The sequence below is a fragment of the Carassius carassius genome, chromosome 40 (genome assembly GCF_963082965.1).
Source record: "Carassius carassius chromosome 40, fCarCar2.1, whole genome shotgun sequence".
Classification (NCBI taxonomy): Eukaryota; Metazoa; Chordata; class Actinopteri; order Cypriniformes; family Cyprinidae; genus Carassius; species Carassius carassius.
In genome coordinates this window covers 20017734-20037358 of record NC_081794.1, presented here as the reverse complement: position 1 = coordinate 20037358, position 19625 = coordinate 20017734, and the positions used below count along the sequence as shown (strand labels likewise).

General features: G+C 36.2%; 1 protein-coding gene across 2 annotated transcripts in view; it reads left to right on the top strand.

Annotated features, from left to right (window-relative positions):
- Positions 1 to 19625, top strand: part of LOC132122326 (attractin-like protein 1) — a 92213-nt gene that overhangs the window by 14448 nt on the left and 58140 nt on the right. The window contains exons 6-20 of one of the 2 annotated variants that reach the window (XM_059532433.1): positions 1024 to 1198; positions 1600 to 1687; positions 2236 to 2491; positions 3344 to 3527; positions 3629 to 3783; positions 4436 to 4520; positions 4599 to 4810; positions 6467 to 6585; positions 6681 to 6813; positions 7390 to 7577; positions 8649 to 8862; positions 8975 to 9163; positions 12710 to 12928; positions 14192 to 14329; positions 16319 to 16412. In XM_059532433.1, coding sequence (XP_059388416.1) covers positions 1024 to 1198; positions 1600 to 1687; positions 2236 to 2491; positions 3344 to 3527; positions 3629 to 3783; positions 4436 to 4520; positions 4599 to 4810; positions 6467 to 6585; positions 6681 to 6813; positions 7390 to 7577; positions 8649 to 8862; positions 8975 to 9163; positions 12710 to 12928; positions 14192 to 14329; positions 16319 to 16412 — 2449 coding nt within the window. Of the gene's footprint in view, positions 1 to 1023; positions 1199 to 1599; positions 1688 to 2235; positions 2492 to 3343; positions 3528 to 3628; positions 3784 to 4435; positions 4521 to 4598; positions 4811 to 6466; positions 6586 to 6680; positions 6814 to 7389; positions 7578 to 8645; positions 8863 to 8974; positions 9164 to 12709; positions 12929 to 14191; positions 14330 to 16318; positions 16413 to 19625 lie in introns of both variants that reach the window. The other variant, XM_059532432.1, reaches the window with a different exon arrangement.

Below are 19625 nucleotides of genomic sequence, written 5' to 3'. Positions count from 1 at the left end.
AATTTAGAGAAAGTGTGAGTGGTCATAGTAATGTCTGTAAAAAGCTGTCAGAACCACCCTGTTTAAGTGATCCGTTTATAAATAGTAAATATAATAAGACAGATGTTACCTTGTATCAGGGATTTAAGGGTTTCACATTGTTGGCCAAAAGTTTGGAGTAATTAAGATTTTTTAAGTATTTTTGAAAGACGTCTCATGTTCACAGAAGCTGCATTCATTTGTCAAAGCATTGATACTTTGAACACATTAGTATGATCTGTGAAGGATCATGTGACACTGATAATTTAAGTAACGACTGCTAAAAATTCAGCCATGTCATCACAGGAAATTTGTATAAAATATATTCCAATAGAAAACAGTTATTTTGATTTCTAATATTACACAATATTATGTCGTTTACTATGTTTTGGTGAAAATAATTGCAACCTTGGCCTCAAGTTTGTTTATTTGCAGATTTGCACAATTTCCAACATTTTATAAAGTGATAACATGTTTATAGAATTTCACAAAAAAAGGAGAAAGGATTTAAAATGTTAAAAAGCTTGTCAGTTTGAAAGTAAAGAATTTAAAACATAAACATTAGTGTTAATGTAAAATAAAATTATTGCTATAATCAAAAACTAATTTTTATTTCAGGTTTATTTTACAGGGCACGGGTACATTTTATTCATATTTTTTAATTCATTCATATTATGGTTTTTTGGCACACTATCACAACTAAAAATAAGTTTAAATCCACTTTATAGTCCAGCTACAAAGTCAAAATAAAACATTGGATTTGCTCTGCCTGTATGTCATGTGACCATTAACCAATATTAGAGAACCATAAACATGAAAATGTGTTGTTACATTATTGAAATATTATCTTAAAAATCTCATGAGTACTCATGAGAATACTATTGAGAATATTTTATGTCAAAAATAAACTCTTTCTTTCTTTCTTTCTCTATCAATTCAATATATGCTTTATTGGTACGACAATTATTATAATGTATTGTGTGTGTCCCTCTCTCTCTCTCTCAGGTCCAGACTGCTCACTAACAGTGCCCTCCACTGAGTCTTACTGGATCATGCCCACAGTGAAACCTTTTGGAGCATCGCTGGGAAGAGCATCTCATAAGGCCGTGGTGCAGGAAAAGATCATGTGGGTTGTTGGTGGCTACATCTTTAACTACAGCAACTTTCAGATGGTTCTAAAGTAAGTGATAATTCAGAGAGCTGTGCACAGCATAACCAAAAGGCTTATTTGCATGTGTGTGTATATGACAGTAATCTAAAATAAAACAATAGAATGGCAGGAATAATACTAATACTAATAATAAATCAGTGTGAGCTGTGGTAGGAGTAGAGTTTGATTAATTTGACAGTTTAAGGGTAGAAACTGTGAGTCTAAATGTTATCTGAGGGAGCTCTTTGTGGACGGAGCAATTCCGACATTGTGGATTTGACATTTCAGTCAAAACTTGAAATATAAAGTCTTGGAGAAAGTACTTATTACTGGAATATTGGATAATTTGTGTAATTATGAAGCCATCTCGTTTTTTTCCACTTTAGTTATGGAAATGACTTTAGAGGAAACAATAATTTTTTCCTTTGCAGTTATAATCTGGAAAGTGGCATCTGGAACACTGTGCCCATCAGTAGCGGACCCCTGCCGAGATACGCACACTCCTTGGCACTATATCAGGTAACATCAAAGCTGAAATGTTACAAAAACATTTAGAAATAATTTTTTTTTATTTGTCTACAGCTAAATAGCTGTAATCAGTGTCTGAATGAGTGAACAAGGCTATTTATCTGATTACATGTTCTAGCTTTTGGTCTGTCTATGCCGCTTTGATCATCTAAACAAAGAGGATCCTGCAACAGCAGTGATTCTTCTCTCTTCTTGGCAATAATTAAAGTTAAAACAACTTTCTAAACAGTTTATGCATGTTATCATTTGCAGAGATGTTTTAGCTGACCTGGTCTTTGCATTAGCGTTTCTACAAATACTTAAATAAATTCAATCTGTGGATCTGTGGATTGTCACTAGATCAACTGCAGAACTTTCCACTCCCATCTGTGTTTTTATGGTATTGCGCTTTCATGCTAATTTGCCTTGTTTAGTAAATCTGGCCATTAATCACATGCACCGCCATTTTAATTTTGGCAATCTTAGTTTGGAATATTGATCAGTAGATTACTAAGAAACTTTCTTGAAGCATGTTATTAAATCATTTTTCTTTCTTTCAGAATGACATCTACATGTTTGGCGGCAAGTTGGAGATGGGTGACAGTAACGTGACAGATGAACTGTGGGTGTTTAACATACCCAAAATGACGTGGTCGCAGAAGACCCCCAGTGTGCCGACCCATGGCCTGGTCTATGCTGTGGAAGGCCACTCTGCCCATATAGTAGAGCTGGATAACGGTGATGTGGTGATGGTTGTCATCTTCGGCTACTCCTCCATCTACAGCTACATCAGCAATGTTCAGGAATACAACATCAGTGAGTGACTTAGTAGTGTATTTGATTGGGATTGAAAAGTTCTGTAGGTACCCCAAAAATAAAGTTGTATAAAGTGTCATTTAAGTATTATTATATGTAGCATGTATTAATATTTTAAAATACTGTTTTCATTTTGATTGTTCATTTTATGTTTTTTTGTTATTTGTATTAGTTTTAGAAGTTTTTTAAAATTTTATTTCTATTTTGGCTTAATTTATATTATATTTTGGTGCATTTTTTTATTTACATTTGCATTTAATATTTATATTTAATTTCTGCTCTATTTCAATAGTGAATTAGTAATTAAATAAAACATTTAAAAATAGTTATATAAAAATTAAATAATGAAATGTTTTAATAGTTTTAGTTAACAGTAACAACACTGGTTGTGCATTTTGTTGTCATTTGAAGATGATATAAAAACTTTTGAGAGCAGCTGTAAAACGAGTAGATCTGCATCAGTTGAAACAGATTTGATTTTTAATTTTACCCCAGCGGTCCAGTAGATAGAGCTGTGGTTCTTTGCAAAAAGCAGTGTACAGATAAAATATATCCAGAGGCTCTGTGTCTCTCAGGCTGAAGCTTTTGGATAATCTGTTCCTTTTTTAATCCTGTTAAACTCCTGGATAAAGGCATAATCTTTATGTGCTCAAGTGATCTTACAAGGGTTTGTGAACTCATACTACAAACCAGATCTCATTGGAATGAGGTAAGTCATTGTTATTCCACTCATTATACTGAAACATCAAGTCAAATTCTCACAGACTGGTTATTGAGAGACACAGCAGGTTTTATAATCAAAGAAAATATTAAATTTAAAGGTGTACTCAATGATTTTGTTTCTGTGCACAGGGACAAACACATGGCTGGTGCCAGAGACCAGAGGAGCGATCGCTCAGGGTGGGTACGGCCACAGCAGCGTGTATGACAGCCGCAGCAAGAGCGTGTACATCCACGGGGGCTACAAATCTCTTCCAGCAAACAAATACGGCCTGGTAGATGATCTCTACCGCTATGAGGTTCAGACCCGCACATGGTAAGAGCACACAGACGTATTAAAGACAAAATTTCATTTTAGAGGAATAGTTAGTTTCAGATTTGGTGCAACAGTTTAATGATGTTTGTTGTGTGTTCCAGGACGATTCTTAGAGAAAGCGGTTACCCACGTTACCTGCATTCGTCTGTGCTGCTGGGAGGAACTCTGCTCATCTTTGGAGGAAATACCCATAATGACACCTCTCTTAGCAATGGAGCCAAATGCTTCTCTGCTGACTTCCTCGCCTATGACATTGGTTTGTGGTGATACTTTACTGCGTGTTTGATATACTCTACCATTAAAAAGTTTGAGGTTGGTAATATTTATTAAATGTTTTTGTAAGACATTTCTTATGTTCACCAAGGCTGCATTTATTTGGTGAAAATACAGTAAAAATAATAAAAAAAAATTTCTATTTATATATATATTTGAATATGCAATTTATTCCTGTGATGGAAAAGCTGCATTTTCAGCAGCCATTACTGCAGTCTTTAGTTATTAGTATTAACAATGTGGAATTTTTTTTTGTCAGGATTCCTTGATGAATAGAAAGTTCAAAAGGAACATTTTTTGTTTGAAATAGATTTTTTTTTCTGAAAATGTAAAAATCACTTTTTATCAGTTTAATGCATCCTTGCTGAAAACACTTACTGACCTCAAACTTTGGAAATGGCAAAGTGGTAAGAAAATATTATAATAATTATAAATATTATTAATATAATAAATGCTTTTTCATAACAAAAAATGAATATAATCTAAAAAGTTATGGAAATTCCCATGGGGAACATACATTTTTGCAACAAAACTTTTTTTTTTTTGCTAAATGTTTCATAGTTATATCTGATTCATGACTAATTATTAAACAGATTATTTTTAATTGTATTTTCTATTTGCATTTTTTCTTATAGCGTGTGATGAGTGGAAGGTCCTTCCCAAACCAAACTTGCACAGAGATGTGAATCGCTTTGGACATACTGCAGTAACCAGTAATGGGTGAGAAATCTAAATGAACACACACACTCACAAAATGTTGTTGTATACTTAAAATTCTCCATCTTCTTTTCCTTCTAGGTCCATGTACGTGTTTGGGGGTTTCTCCAGCGTCCTTCTGAATGATGTATTAATCTACAGGCCACCCAGCTGTGAGGCCTTCCTGGGGCAGGAGCGTTGTGAGGCCGCAGGCCCTGGTGTGCGCTGCATTTGGAAAGAGGGCTACTGCATGTCCTGGGAGCCCAGCTTCACTAACAGTGCTACACCTGCTCCTTTCTGCCCTGCCAAGGCTGGTAGGTATCTGGAAGAGGCTTAGAGACTCCCCTGCCACCCTCAGCTAAAACATTTTCCACCGTGCCCAAGCCAAGAAATCAGCCCTTCTTGTGTGTGCTGATCTAAGCCCTCGGGTTTGTCTGCTACACTGTGCACTGGCTGTGTTAATGAGAGAGTAATGGAGGGGGCACAAGCTGTCTGAAGCAGAAACAGAGGAGAGTTTCCCACAGCCCTCCTCTGCTCTGCAGGACTGCCAGTTTGTTTGATCTTTTGCCACCTGTCAGAACACAACCAATCACACAAAACCAGCCAAAATTTAGTCTTTGAGAGTGAGTGTGTGGACCTCCAGCCAATGCAATATTTGGCTTCATTTCGTTTGATTTGAGGTCTAGAGAGGTGCATGCTGGGATAATCCCTGGCAGCGCTGGCCTTGTTATGGTATGTGAGTGGTTCTGTGTTTTCTGCATCGCTGTTAAATCTCTAGTACTACTAGAGTACTACAGCAATTCAAAAAGAAAAAAAAAAAAAAAAACTCCAGTCTGAATGAAATAAAAAAAAGACTACGTACTCTGAAATAATGCCAAAGCACATACAACATGACTATTGAGGCCAATAACAAATTACTCTTATGATCCAGCTAATTTGATTAGGCTTGATTTGAATCATTCACTAAATAAATTTACATTTACATAAGGACTGTTTTGTTATATTCCGTATGGTGAAACTTTAATCAGTTTTATTACTGAATTGTGATTTTTTTTAATAGTTTTTTTTTTGTCTGTGTGTGTATTTGTATATAAGTAAATACATTTTTAAATATTAATCAACCAAATCAGCATGATCAACAAGAATGATTTCTGAAGGATTACATGTCACTGAATTTTTGTTTTGTTTTTTGCATAACAGAAATCACATTTTAATACATAATTGCAACAAAACAGTGGTTTTTAATTGTAATAATATTTCACAATATTGCTGTGCTTACTGTAGATTTGAACAAATAACTAACTATATATTTTGGAGAAGAGAGGTGCTATAATAACTGTATACTATTTATACAATAATACTTTTATGTATAATAATACTATATAATAACTATAGTTGTATGTATTTGTATATAAATATATGTGTGTGTGTGTGTACTCACGTATATTACACGTTATTACAATTCTTGTGAATGCACTTATTTAACCACAACTTGTTATGTAATGATCATTTTAGTAAGTGAATATTCATTTCAGTTCATTTCTGATGCCATAATTCATAGAATAAATCAAATTTATAGGTTTGCTGTAGATTAAGTTGCTGTACAAGAAATGATGCTGTGTTGTGTGTTTAAATATAGCTTTTTAAGACTAGGGAAGAGGTAGCAAATGTGGTGAAGTAAGGGCATGAAGACACTCGTTATTATTGAATAAAGGATTGTCAAAAGAAACAGACGTAGAACAGAGGCCTCTTTGATTCTGAAGTGAAGTCACACTGTTTGAAGTCTTGAGATTAGAAGTAAATGGGGAATAGAAGGTGTTTGAAGTGCTAAATGTTTCTCTTCTACTTTGGTTAAAGGTCTGATATGAGAGTTGGTTGTGAAAGAGCTTAGATGTCTCTCTAGATTAATATCTGTTGGATTTTAATACTCGCTCCTCATCTCTGCCATCTCTGCCTTTTCTCTGCTCTAGCCACGGTGGATGAGAGATGTTACCGCTTTTCAGACTGCACCAGCTGTACCGCCAACACTAATGGATGTCAGTGGTGTGACAGCAAGAAATGCATCTCAGCTCTCAGTAACTGCACTGCTGTAAGTTGGCCTGCAGAGGGCACCGGTGTTACACCACACAATATGCACTAGTATTCCTGTGTTGGTTTCTCTCTTGACTTTTTTTCTTTTACTAGACTGTGAAGAATTTCACCAAATGTCTAATCAGAAATGAGCAGATTTGCAGTAAGATGGCCAACTGCAAGAGCTGCTCCCTCAACCTCAGCTGCCAATGGGATCCTCAACAGCAGGAATGTCACACCCTTCCTGGTAAGAATGGCAGAGGATGATAAGAGAGATATTTTATTTTGTGAACAGAGATTGATGGCCAAAAATGGGCTTGTCAAGCAATTTGCACACATTAAAAGAATGAGTTTGAATACACTGAATGCATCTGCCATCTTAGATGAATTTGAATCAGTGAGCTTGCCACAGTGCATTCTGGGTTTGTATATTAGCCAAAAGAAGTTATCTTACATTTTGCAAAAGGCTTTGTGATGGGAGCATGCCTATCTTTACTTTAAAATGTTGTCTAGACAGAAAAGTCACTAGTTGTTTTGTTTTAGATTCCCGACACCTTTTGTCTTCTTTAAATTGTAAATTCGCTAAATCATTCAGTCTGATTGTGCTTTGCATTTTCCACTTTGGTATTTTTTTTAACCGTCCACTTTTCTTAAATTAGCTATTGGCCCTTTTAGAGCTTCACTTGGTTCTGAAGAGTAATTTTCATTATGTTAAGAGCTCTCCTGCTGTCTCTGAATGGCAGAGATCAAACGAGAAATGGGAAAAATATGAGGCTTGAGATAAATGCTCCTTATTCCTCTACATCTCATGACTTCTCTGTAGCTCAGCTGTGTGGAGACGGCTGGAGCAATGTGGGGGATGCCTGCCTGCAGATCAACTCCAGCAGGGAGAGCTATGACAACGCTCAGCATTACTGCAAGAACCTGGAGGGAAACATCGCCTCCCTTCCCACAGCCAAGCAGGTGGATTTTGTGCTGGAGGAACTGCAGAAGTACCAGCAGAAGGGGAAGGTTTGTGTCTGCTCATATTTGCACTACCAGTAAGAAGTATTTTCCACATTTTAGAATAGAAGAAAAGTCATTCGAACTTATCCACAAATGGGATAATTAAGTTTTGACCAAAAATGTCAAGCAAAATACTTTAGCCTCTTTAAAGTTGCCAACTCTTTGGTCTTCATTATCTCAAACAGCTTCTAAGTGGAATGATTTTAAACAGTATTTAAGTATTGTAAAATGTATGCTGGCCACTTTTTGGCAGATTTTTCTTCATTGTCTGATCCAACTCAACAGTTTTTAAGCATTAGTTGTATAAAGATATTAATGCATAAGCAATCTTAGTTTCTGACATTAAACCATAAGGCTTAAAATAAGATGTTTTTTTGAGGTCATGAGAAACATTAATTAATTCAGTCAAATTTTCTTTAGTTTCAGTAGAACAGTAATATTGTTAATTATTTTTATAGTGAATAACAACTGTTTTCTATTGTAATTAGTGCCGTCAAATCAATTAATTGCAATTAATTGGAATTAATCACATCCAAAATGAATATTTTTTTAAATATAATATATGTATGTGTACCGTACTATGTTTGTGTGTTAGGGGTGGATGGTTCGCTGAAAAAAAATCAAACCGTTCGATTCTCCACACACGGTTCGGCATGCGCTGGAACCGCAGTTCAACTTAAATCTGACAACGCATCTGTAATATGGTTTGCTATAGATAACACGTAAAACAAACAGGATTTGATGGATGTTGATGGATGCACATTCTGGCTTTCCAGACATTACAGCAACAGCAATTATAAAAAATAAATAAAAATAAAAAAACGTGGACAAACCATTCACTCCTGTTCAATGCGAATGCCGTATGCTGGAATATGAGCAGTCATTTATTCCGTCATCACCCGCACAGGTGAGACTTGAACAGCACACATTAATGTGTGTTTAAAATAAATTAATTTAATCTTTGCTATTTTAAACATTTAAGAGCCAAAGGATGCAAGCTCCAAGTTTCATAATATTTTTGTGGAAGAATTTTAGTTCTTAATTTTGTTCGCGTGACTCATTGCGTTTGTCCAGCAGAAACTGTCCCCATGGGTTGGCCTGAGGAAGATCAATGTGTCATACTGGGGCTGGGAGGACATGTCTCCATTCACTAACACCTCTCTTCAGTGGCTGCCTGGTGAGCCCAATGACTCAGGCTTCTGTGCTTACCTGGAGAGAGCTCAGGTCTCTGGCCTCAGGGCCAATCCCTGCACCGCCAACACAGACGGCCTCATCTGTGAGAAACCAGTTGGTGGGTCTCGGTTTCCCTTTTACTCTTAGTGAAAGCTTGGAAATAAGCTAATAAGATACAGTTCATACATATTCCTTTTTCAGTAATCTCATACATATTTCCTCCCTTGCAGTGAGCCCGAACCAAAACGCCCGCCCGTGTAAGACGCCCTGCTCTCTGCGTACCTCTTGTGAGAACTGCACCAGCCAGGCCATGGAGTGCATGTGGTGTGGAAGCACCAAACGCTGCGTGGACTCCAATGCCTACGTCATCTCCTTTCCCTACGGCCAGTGTCTGGAGTGGCAGACAGGAGACTGCTTGTGTGAGTATTACTGCTCATAATCTGCCCCAGAGAATATCTGTGGTCTTTTTTTATTTTATTTTATTTATTTATTTATTTTTTATACATATTCCGCACTGATTTTGAGGGGGGAAAGAAACTGGAATGTGTCACATATTAGGCAGGCATAACAGTTTTCAAAAATAAGACATTTTCTTAAAACACTAAATCAAAATAAAAGTAAAATAAAATGGTTTCTGAAGATTCGTGTGGCACTGAAGATTGGCGTAATGGCTGCCGAAAATTCAGTTTTGCCATCACGTAAATAAATGTAATTTAAAATGTATTAAAATAGAAATCTGTTATTTTAAATGGTAATAATATTTCAGTATTGTTTTTACGATAGCAAAGTAATGCAGCTTTGATGACCACAAGAAACTTCTTTCAAAAACATAAAAAAAAAAAAGGTTGGTAACACTTTAGAATAATGGTCCATTAGTTAATGTTTTATAATTCATTAATTAACATGAACAAGCAATGAACAATACATTTATTACTGTATTTATTAATCTTTGTTAATGTTAGTTAATGAAAATAGTTATTCATTGTTAATTCATGCTTATTCACAGTGCATTAACTAATGTTAACAAGCACAACTTTTGATTTGAATAATGCACGAGTTTAATAAAGGCTGTAGAAGGATTGTTCTTGCTTAGATCATGTTAACTAAAGTAGTTGACTAACATTAACTAATGGACATAATGAACTAATAGATTATTCTAAAGTGTTACCAAAAAGTCTTACTGACCCCAAACATTTAAAGTATTTGTAGTGTGTATTTATAATGTAAATTTATTTTTAATAAGGATTAATTGTTATTTTATCTGAATACTTTTGGACTTTTAAATGGTTGGTCATAGCTAGTGTTAAGACATTTTGTTTGTTAAACTTAAACCTGAATTACAAGAGCTTTTTTTCTCCAGAAACCCCTTAGCCTTTTTTCATGGCAGTGCTTCAGTTTGAGTATACCCTTTTTAGTGAGGAGAAAGTTGCTCTGCGGAGTCTTTCAGAGAAAGATGCAACCAATCATTGCCTGACAGCATCCTGGGTTGTGTGAGTTCTTCATCTCTATCAGATCTGTTGTTTCATCCCATTAGCTGAACTGCTTGGCCTCTGATCCGCCTGTAATGTGCAATTAGTGTTTCAATTTGTCTGCCTAAGCGTTCGCTCTTTCCTCATGGGCATTGGATGCTTAGAATGGATGCTTATGGCACACTTTGGCACGCTAAGTGATAAAAACTTTAAGGAAACGACATAATTTGGCATAAACGTTCTTCTGGGAATATTAAAAAGAGGCCTTGACATTCCTCAAATACCTTTATGTTGCTGATTTTTCACTTTGCATTCACATTTACATTCGGTGTGTTTGAAATGCATTTTGTTTACTGACAATTGATTTGCTACGCAGCTGTGTTATGCCATCTTTGTCCTTCAGACTAAAGACTTTAAGTGCTCATAATGTCTTATTTCACCCTATCAGACAGTGAGGTAAGCGTACAAGGGACACAGACACTCTTCGACTGTAGTCTGTTTTTATGACAGGCCTAGACTTACTGATAGAACTTCCATTATGCTCCGTCTGATGGAAAATGAATTAAAAGCTCTCCGCCAGAAGGAGGTGGTACGATTCTGCAAATCTGTCTGGCTTTTTGTCACCAAAATGTGTCTCTCTGACCGAGTGATGGTTACTTAACACTTCAACTGCTCTGCCATAAGCCTCGGACTCTGTCAGCGCCATTTTAAAGATTTATTTTTGTTTCATGCTTCTCCTCGTATTTTTTTTCTTCTTTTTCTCTTCAGGGTGCTTTGTCTCTGTCAGAGCATGCATGGATGAGTTTGACTCACACTTGTGAAGGTTTGCGTTTTTAGGTGGCAGTGATTTGCACTGGGATGTGGGGAGCTTGTGTGTGTCGACCCCAATATTGTAACAGTCTGATAAATTCGGTCTTAAATCTGGCGGATTCTGTCGCTGCTTGGGTGAGCTGAAGGTCATTTGTTTACAGTTGGTTTGTACCATGTCCTTGTCGCATTACTGGAGATCAACAATTTGACTTGTTCCTCATCCTCATCTCTCTCAACAGTTGCTTGTTGGCATGGCCACATTAGATATCATAACTAAGTGTTTTGGGTGCTAATGAACATGAAATGGTGTTAGCAACTCATTTTAGTTAATTTATTTAATTAATTTCTAATTTTTATGAGTAGGGCTGCATGATAAATCGCATGCTACATTTAATGTGCATCTTGTCAGTAAAGCCGGTTCTGTTATCAGCAGTAAATCTCCACCATGTGCGTGCTTTCACATGGAGCAGCATTGCACAGAGCCATTGTTTACTGACAAGCTGCGCAAAATATGCGTAAACTATGATCGTGGTTTTGTGCAGTTTGTCAGTGAAAAACGTCTCTGTGTAATAAATGCTGCTCCATGTGAAAGCGCGCACGTGATGGAGATTTGCCGCTGATTAGAAAACCCGCTTTACTGACAAGATGCACATTAAATATTGCATGCTATTTATCGTGCAGCCCGATTTATGAGTAAAATCATGTATTTAATAAGAAGGAAAAAAGCAGGATGGGCATTATGGTTAAAAGGGATAGTTCACCCAAAAATTAAAAAGTTTTTTCAAACCCATTTGATGATCTTCTGTGCAACATAGTTATATATATATATATATAGTTATATATATATATATATATATATATATATAAATAAATTAATAAACTGTTTGTAGGAGAATGAGGCCTAGAATCAGACCAAATGCTGCAAACAAAATTTGTTGGTGACTTATACATTTTGAAGGATTTTTCCCTTATCTATCAGTATTGGTCAATGATTCATACACGAGAAGATCAGAAAAGTATAGTTACATGGGGTCAGTTTTGATTTTTTTGTGATTTTAAAACCAGTTATATCTCCTAGCTGATGCGCCTGTGACGTCTTTTAATTTACTTGGTGCCAATAAATTAATGTCAGTGAAATCATGTACTTTCACTATTTGAATCAGCAAGGATGTATTTTTGTTCTCAGAGTTGTCTTTTCTATCCCGTCTAGACATTTCCTCACCCCTAAACAAATTATTTTTTTTGTTGCATGCCGAATCAAATCATATGGTGCTGTTGAGGATCTGTCAACTCCTGCAGCTGAGAATCCATGAACTCTTGCCAGCGTAATGACTAACATTGTGCTTTTTCGCTGTTACTGCTGCCATCATGTTGACCCTGAATACACTTTGCGTGTAATGCTTGTTGTTGCATGGTCTGAGATCCTCAGAGATGTGATTTGGCTGCCGGGGAGGTGGATCAAACTGAAAGAGACTGACGCATATGGCTGTGATGTGCTCTTTAGGGAGAGTGAACTTTCTGGTGGTATTTGAGAGCAAATTACTCAGTCAGTGGAGTGATATGCCCCGTGAGAGCTTGAAAGTATCATTTAAGCGTGTCTTTGTTGTTTCTCAATGTTTATTTCTCAGAATTTGCTGGCTTTTTTCTCTTCGGCTTCTCATCTCTCTCTTTTCTCTGTCATTGCAGCTCAGAACTGCTCTGGTTTGCGTACATGTGGTCTGTGTCTGGAGCAGCCTGACTGCGGCTGGTGTGGGGACCCTAGTAACACCGGCCGAGGACAGTGCATGGAGGGTTCGTATCGCGGACCCATGAAGAGCCCCTCCAAACAAAGCCAAGACATGGTGCTGGAGACGGGGCTGTGCCCAAAAGACCGAGGCTTTGAGTGGGCCTTCATCCAGTGCCCTGGTGAGAACCACCCACATTTTGACAATAACGTGCACACTTGACCTTTAAAGAGCAAGTTTGTTCCACCAGGGGTTTTCAGACTGAAGGGCAGGGGTGCAAGGTGATCTGCAAAAAAATTATAGAACAAAATGTCCACATGTATTTTTTTTAGGGCTGTAAATGTTAACATATGTATATAAGATATTAATAACATATGTTTAGTAACAGTAAATGATAAGTGATAAATTTACTGTTTTAAGACAGAAATAGTGATCAGAAATGTTGACAATATTATTGACAGTTGTGGTTTTTAAACGTACTTTTATTCATTAAGAATGATTCAAATTGATCATAAATGACTGCGCTATTTTAAATAAAACTTTTATTTTAAATACTGTATTTTCTGCACTATAAGGCGCACTTAAAAGCCTTTAATTTTCTCAAAAAACAACAGTGCGCCTTATAATCCGGAGCGCCTTATATATGAAAACAGTTCTAAAATAGGCCATTCATTGAAGGTGCTCCTTATAATCCGGTGCGCCTTATAGTGCGGAAAATACGGTAAATGCCAGTAGCTTTTCTATTCATCAAATAATCCGGAAAAAAGTTTCCTGTTATCCACGAAAATATTGCATGTACTTGAAGGCTTGTTGAGCATAAGAAACTTTTTTTTTTTTAAACATTAAGAAATATTACTGACTGTATATATTTATGCATTTATTTATTGTTGTAATTAAAAATTTTAGGTATTTCCCTAATAAAAATGTAATTTACTTTAGTACACTGACAATATATAAAAATGATTGTGTTGTCTTTACAGTATCAATCTTCACATTTTTACACAATATAAATGGGTTTTAAACATGAAAATATGTAGCTGCTTTCATATTTTTGGAAAGGGATCCCTCACCAGGGGATCATTATATTTGGGAGTTCTAGGCATAAAAAGTTTTAATATCCTTTAGTTTTCAATTGACCTATCGGTAAGCCCCGCCCACCTTAGATACTGTTGTGAACTCGGACAAACAAACGGAGTTGATAACTGTCTTACAATGACAGCTGTCAGTGTGAAAAGCCTATATCTTTTTGATACATTTTGGACACAGGAGGACCACCATTCAAGTGCAAGGAGGGATGTATAAAACAGATGTCCTAGTTCCACTCCCTGTGTCACTGATACTCGACTGCCATTGGCTCATATGCGTTCGAGGAGAGGGGCTTACCAATAGGTCAATTGAGTCATCTCTGACATCAAGATTTATAAAAATTTCTTTTATTTCCCAGCATGCCAGTGCAATGGCCACAGCACGTGTGTGAATGGCAGCGTGTGTGAGCAGTGTCGTAACCTCACCACTGGGCTTCACTGCGAAACATGCTTGCCCGGATACCATGGAGACCCAACCAATGGCGGAAAGTGTCAAGGTGAGAATATTTGCACCTGCTACTAACTGGGCATTTTGATACACCATTTAGCTTAATAATGGAGAAAAGAGCACACTGGGAAATGAATTTTGAGGTCAAAGAGGTGGTTGCACTGCCAGAGGTGAGGGGCAAGATCACACACAGACATGCACTCACATTTTTTCTCTTTTGCCCTGGAGATGTCGGTTTACAGCATTTGCCTATGATTCTAGAAGAGACAGGATATGCTGTCACAGACCATTATGCTCATAGATATGAGACAACACTCCCACCAGGTCCTTTAACGCTAAGAGCTAGCCATAACAAAACATTTGCTAGTTTAAACCTTCTAAAAGTGTGGTTCTAAGAGGTCTCATGTTTTATTTACAAAATATTTTTAAATGTAAATGGATTTGTTGTGTTCCTCAATGTTTTTGTGAAATTTTGCCCAAGGCCTCCTTTAGTTTAATGCTTGATGGGACATCAGTTCTGAAACTGCGGCCTGCAAACCTTAGACACTATCATGTTTCCCATTTTCTTGAGAAATATGATATTCATATTCCTTCTTAAAAGCAGACCAGCTTACAAAAGACGTTCATACGCACACCAGCATAGACCTTTGATATACGACCTACAGGATTCTGGGATTTAGAGGCAGCATAGAATTGGTCCTATGCATGCTGTCATGTATGTTTAGCACAGCGGAAAAAAGCCTGTCGGAGCCCAGTGATCTGCAGCCATGTTAGTGCAGCCTGAAAAGTGTGTGTAGAATTAAAGCTTATTTTAGAAATAATTATAGTCCACTGCTCAAAAAAGGCGGAAATGGATTTTAGTACAGATAAAAGACTGCGGCACTTAAAGCTAGTGTTTTTGTCAGTGGCAAAGAACTTCTGAACGGAAATGTACCTGTTTTGCAGAGTTTCAGAACTGGTGATTTTGAAGTGAGTCATATAATAAGTGAAATTGTTCTCATGCTTTTGAAACTCTTATCTCAAAACTTTCTCCCAAGTCCAAAAAGACCAATTTCATCCAAAGTTTCATCCAGATTTTTTTTTTTTTAAGAAATTAAAACTTTAATGCAGCAAGGATGTTGAAATTTTTTTTTTAAATTGATCAAAAGCGACAGTAAAGACATGAAAATAAAAACAAACAAATGTCTTTAAATTGTCTTCTTTCAAAAGAATACTTTTTTCAAAACCATTAAAAGTTATTACTCACCCCAAACTTTTGAACGGTAGTCTATATTATAAAATACAACAACAAAAATGATATAATATTTACTAAATATATTTGTAAGTAAATTTATAAAATTGAAATAAATGTGTAGATCTGTTATCTACACATTATATTTCAAACTATTATTTAATTTTTTATTTTTTTGTAGTTTATACTGCTAAATTCATATGCTTAATTTTAGTTTCGACATGGCCAGGTACTGTATACTTTTTTTTTTTTTTCAAATGCACATAGAATTTTCCCATTTTGTTTGTTCATTGACCTCTGTGGTTAAGGATTGTAATTTATTATTTTGATTTCCATCATTGATGTTGCCTAAGGACAGTAACATGATGTTCTAATGTAATGCAGCCGAAACTCACTTCTCTGTGAACAAATCTGAGAACAGAGGGACCACCTATGAGCTGATCTCACCGTTTTAGTCAGATTGTTTGACTACATTTAAGTCAATTAAGTCATTTGTATTTGTTTTTATTTGTTACAGTATCTTCTATATTATATGGTGTCACTGAAGTTTCCCAGAATTGCTCTGTTATAGTATTAGATAAAAAGACCTCATTACTTATTGAAATCAACCTATTTTCTTTCAATTGCAGCGCATTTCATTATTAAATAATGTTTAAGCTGCTAAGCTGTATTTGTAAAATCAGTCTCGTACTTCTCTGTATTTGTTTTCACACAATGTTTTCTCTCTTTCCTTTCCCCTTCTGTTATCTTTATACATTTCTCATCCTCCCGGTTTTGTCTGGTTCCCTCTCACTTTTTCTTCTTCAGCCTGTAAATGTAATGGCCATGCCAACGTGTGCCAGGTGCTGACGGGAAAATGCTTTTGCACCACCAAGGGTATCAAAGGCGACCAATGCCAGCTGTAAGTACATAAGCTGCATGCAATCATATTCTTATTGAACAAATACATGCCAAGACTTTTTTGTTTTTATATATATATATATAATAAATGCTTGTTTAAGTAATACATTAATATACTTTTCAGTAATTAATAATATATATATATTTTTCTTAAACCCAATTGAGGTTGTCCCTGGATCTTTCCCATGTTTAGTTAATACTTCCACAGCTCTTTAATCATTAAGCCCCCTGCATTCCATTTAGCTTGACTTTGTGTCCTCACAATTTCGGCTAAAGCTGACCTGCAGACGCAGCATATTTTGTCTGCATTTGTGCACACACTTTAATACCACTAATGGAGGTGGATGTTAGGTGTGGGAGTGTGCTGGCGTGTTTTTGTGACTATTAGAGAGACCAATTCTCTTCGAGAATAATGAAACTCAAGTGTTTCACTCAATGCATTGTTATATGTGCATGCAGAAATTGTAAGAAGTGGGTTGACCAGTCATGCTTATTTAGGAGACGTGGGTGTGAACTGAATTTCCCACTCAGTTGCTTCAGTCACAGAAACAGAAGCTTGTGAGCAGCTTGAAATCCGGGCTGCTGTATTGCATTCAGAGCTACAGCAGTGGATGGTGGCACCTTTGTTGTGCTCTCTTAAGAGCAGATGCTTTGTTATAGGCTGACGTGCAATTCTGGGATATGAAGAGGTCTGCAGCTCCTGGAAGGTCTTACTTGATGTTTTAACAGTTTTATGGCAGGAAACGGGAAGCTGTGTCCTTTGTCCCTGCAGGTCTCTTTTCACACTGTATATTTTGGCACCACAGCACATTTTCATCAGAAGCAACACTAGCTACAGCTGTACACTGTAGTAAGGTAATGACTCAGGAGAAGTCATCATAGAAGGCATTTTTCCTTTGCTTTACTGGTTCCATTGTTAAAACTGTAACAGAATGTAATTTAGTTCTGTTTTATTTATATGAATGTTTCTTGCATATTTTTTCTTCAATACAAAGCTGCTCTGGCAGTATATTATAAACTACAACATCACAATTCAATCTACTATGCAAAAACATATGTAATATGTCCAGTATAGTTCAATTCCCAAATGATTGATTCTTGTGAACTGGTTTTTTAGTGAATCAAAAGCATGGTATGACAAGTATAATTCAATTACAGAAAAGGGTAGGTTATTTTAATGAGTTCAGTCTTATTAGTAAATCAGAAACATGCAGTCTCATCAATATATTTATTCGGAGCAATTGACTCTTACAAGCAAGTAATTCTCTTTAGTGAATCAAAATAGTTTGACTGGTGTAGTCCAATTACTGAACAAGCAGCTCTCATGAGTTGGTTCTTTTTTATAAATCATAAACAGAGAGTGTGATGTGTAGTTTTCTCGCACAGCCGTGTTTCTTAATTTATGAACAATTAATTTTTATGAGCTCTAAACAATTGAAGTGATCAATAATCAAATGTTCTTTGCTTTTCAAATTATATAGAAAACCTATTTCAACCCAGCATTCTGCTGTGTATGATATCTAAGGTGTTGGGAGAAGCTTCTCTCTTTAATACACACACACTTTTTTTGTCATTTCATTTTGTGCCTGTGTGATTGTGTACACACTGGTAGATGCTTGTTTTTAATTGTGTGTAACCCAATCAGGCCAAGCCAGGTCCGTTGATGATGTATTCAAGCGTGTCTTCATCACAAGGACAAATGAGTGCACAGGCTGCAGTCGAGACGGCATTACCACTTCCTGTTTATTCCTCTCCTTCTCACTCTGTTCTCTCTCCTTCATTACTCAAAGCGGACAGATGCCATTACCCATCCTATGTAACGAGGTCCGTAATGAAGACCATTTTTGTCACGCACAAATACTATCAAACACAAAATGGTTGATTAAAGACCTGATGTGCTGCAGTGATCGCTCTCCGACCCCCTTTTAGTGCGCTGACATTGTGAAAGAGCAATTCAAAGTTTCCTTTCACAGTCCTGATCAGGACTTCAGAGCATCACGTCATTCTCCTTTGCTATCAGACGACAGCTCAACGAGAGATATTTGAAAAGATACACATGATTAAAGAAAGAAAATTGATGCAATTTGAAGCAAAATCATGCTTGATTACTGTAGAGTCCATCATCATCTTGATAGAGTGTCATGGAGTGTGTCGTGTGTGTTGTGGCACTCCAGGTGTGACCCAAATGGGGATCAAATTATGGCACTACTGAGAGTGCATTAAAGCATGCACAGCATGTAGGTGCACTCTCACTGGAGATTAAATTAAGATACTGAGAGTAAGAGTGCATTATGTTTCACCGCCCTCACGGAGTACATTGTGTATATGTGGGCATGAACGTTTGGAAACCTCTCCTTCTGATTTTCAGTGTATGGGTGAGGGAGGATAGTCATTTTTGAAATGTCATCCAGATTAAAGGCTAGGGGACTGATATGCAGAGGTTTTAAAATGCCTGTGGTGCAGTTTGTCCTGTGTCCTCTGTACCGTGGTAAAACTGTACTCTACCTTGTCCTCTCATATTTATCACCAACTCTCAGAAAAAAGAATATGAATGCTTCAGCTCCTTATGATAAAGGTGGATCCCTGCAAGCTAAGGGCAATATATATTTACAGTATGAGATGGAGGTCTGTAAGAATAGTGGAGACTAGTAGGTGTATTTAAAAGGTAAATGTGTTTTTTTTCCACATGGCTGGATGTCAATCCAGTTTTCCCAGTTCAGTTTGATTCATAAATCAAAATAGCTCCCGAATAAATGAACGGCTAAGTAAACAGAACATAAATATGGAAGCCCGTTTCAGCAAAAAAACAAACTAAAAAAAAAAAAAATGCTTTGATAAATAAAATACTGTAAATTGAAAAGTAAAATAAAATTATAATATAAAACGTCATAATTATGACACAAAAGTCAAAATGATGGCATACTAAGTCATACTAATTATGCGATTTAACTTTTTTTAAATGTATATATAAAACATCTGACAGAGACAAAAAACATAACTGACATAAATTGAAATTATAAGATAGAAAAGTTATGATAAAATTAAAAATGCTGGTAAAAAAAATTTGACAATTATGAAATAAAAAGTTGCAATTTTGAGATGCTGTCATAATTGTAGGATAAAAATTAATTAAAACATTTTGACTTAATTGACATTTTGTCATAATTATGGCTTTTTATGTTTTAATTATTATTTATAACTTATAATATGCTTA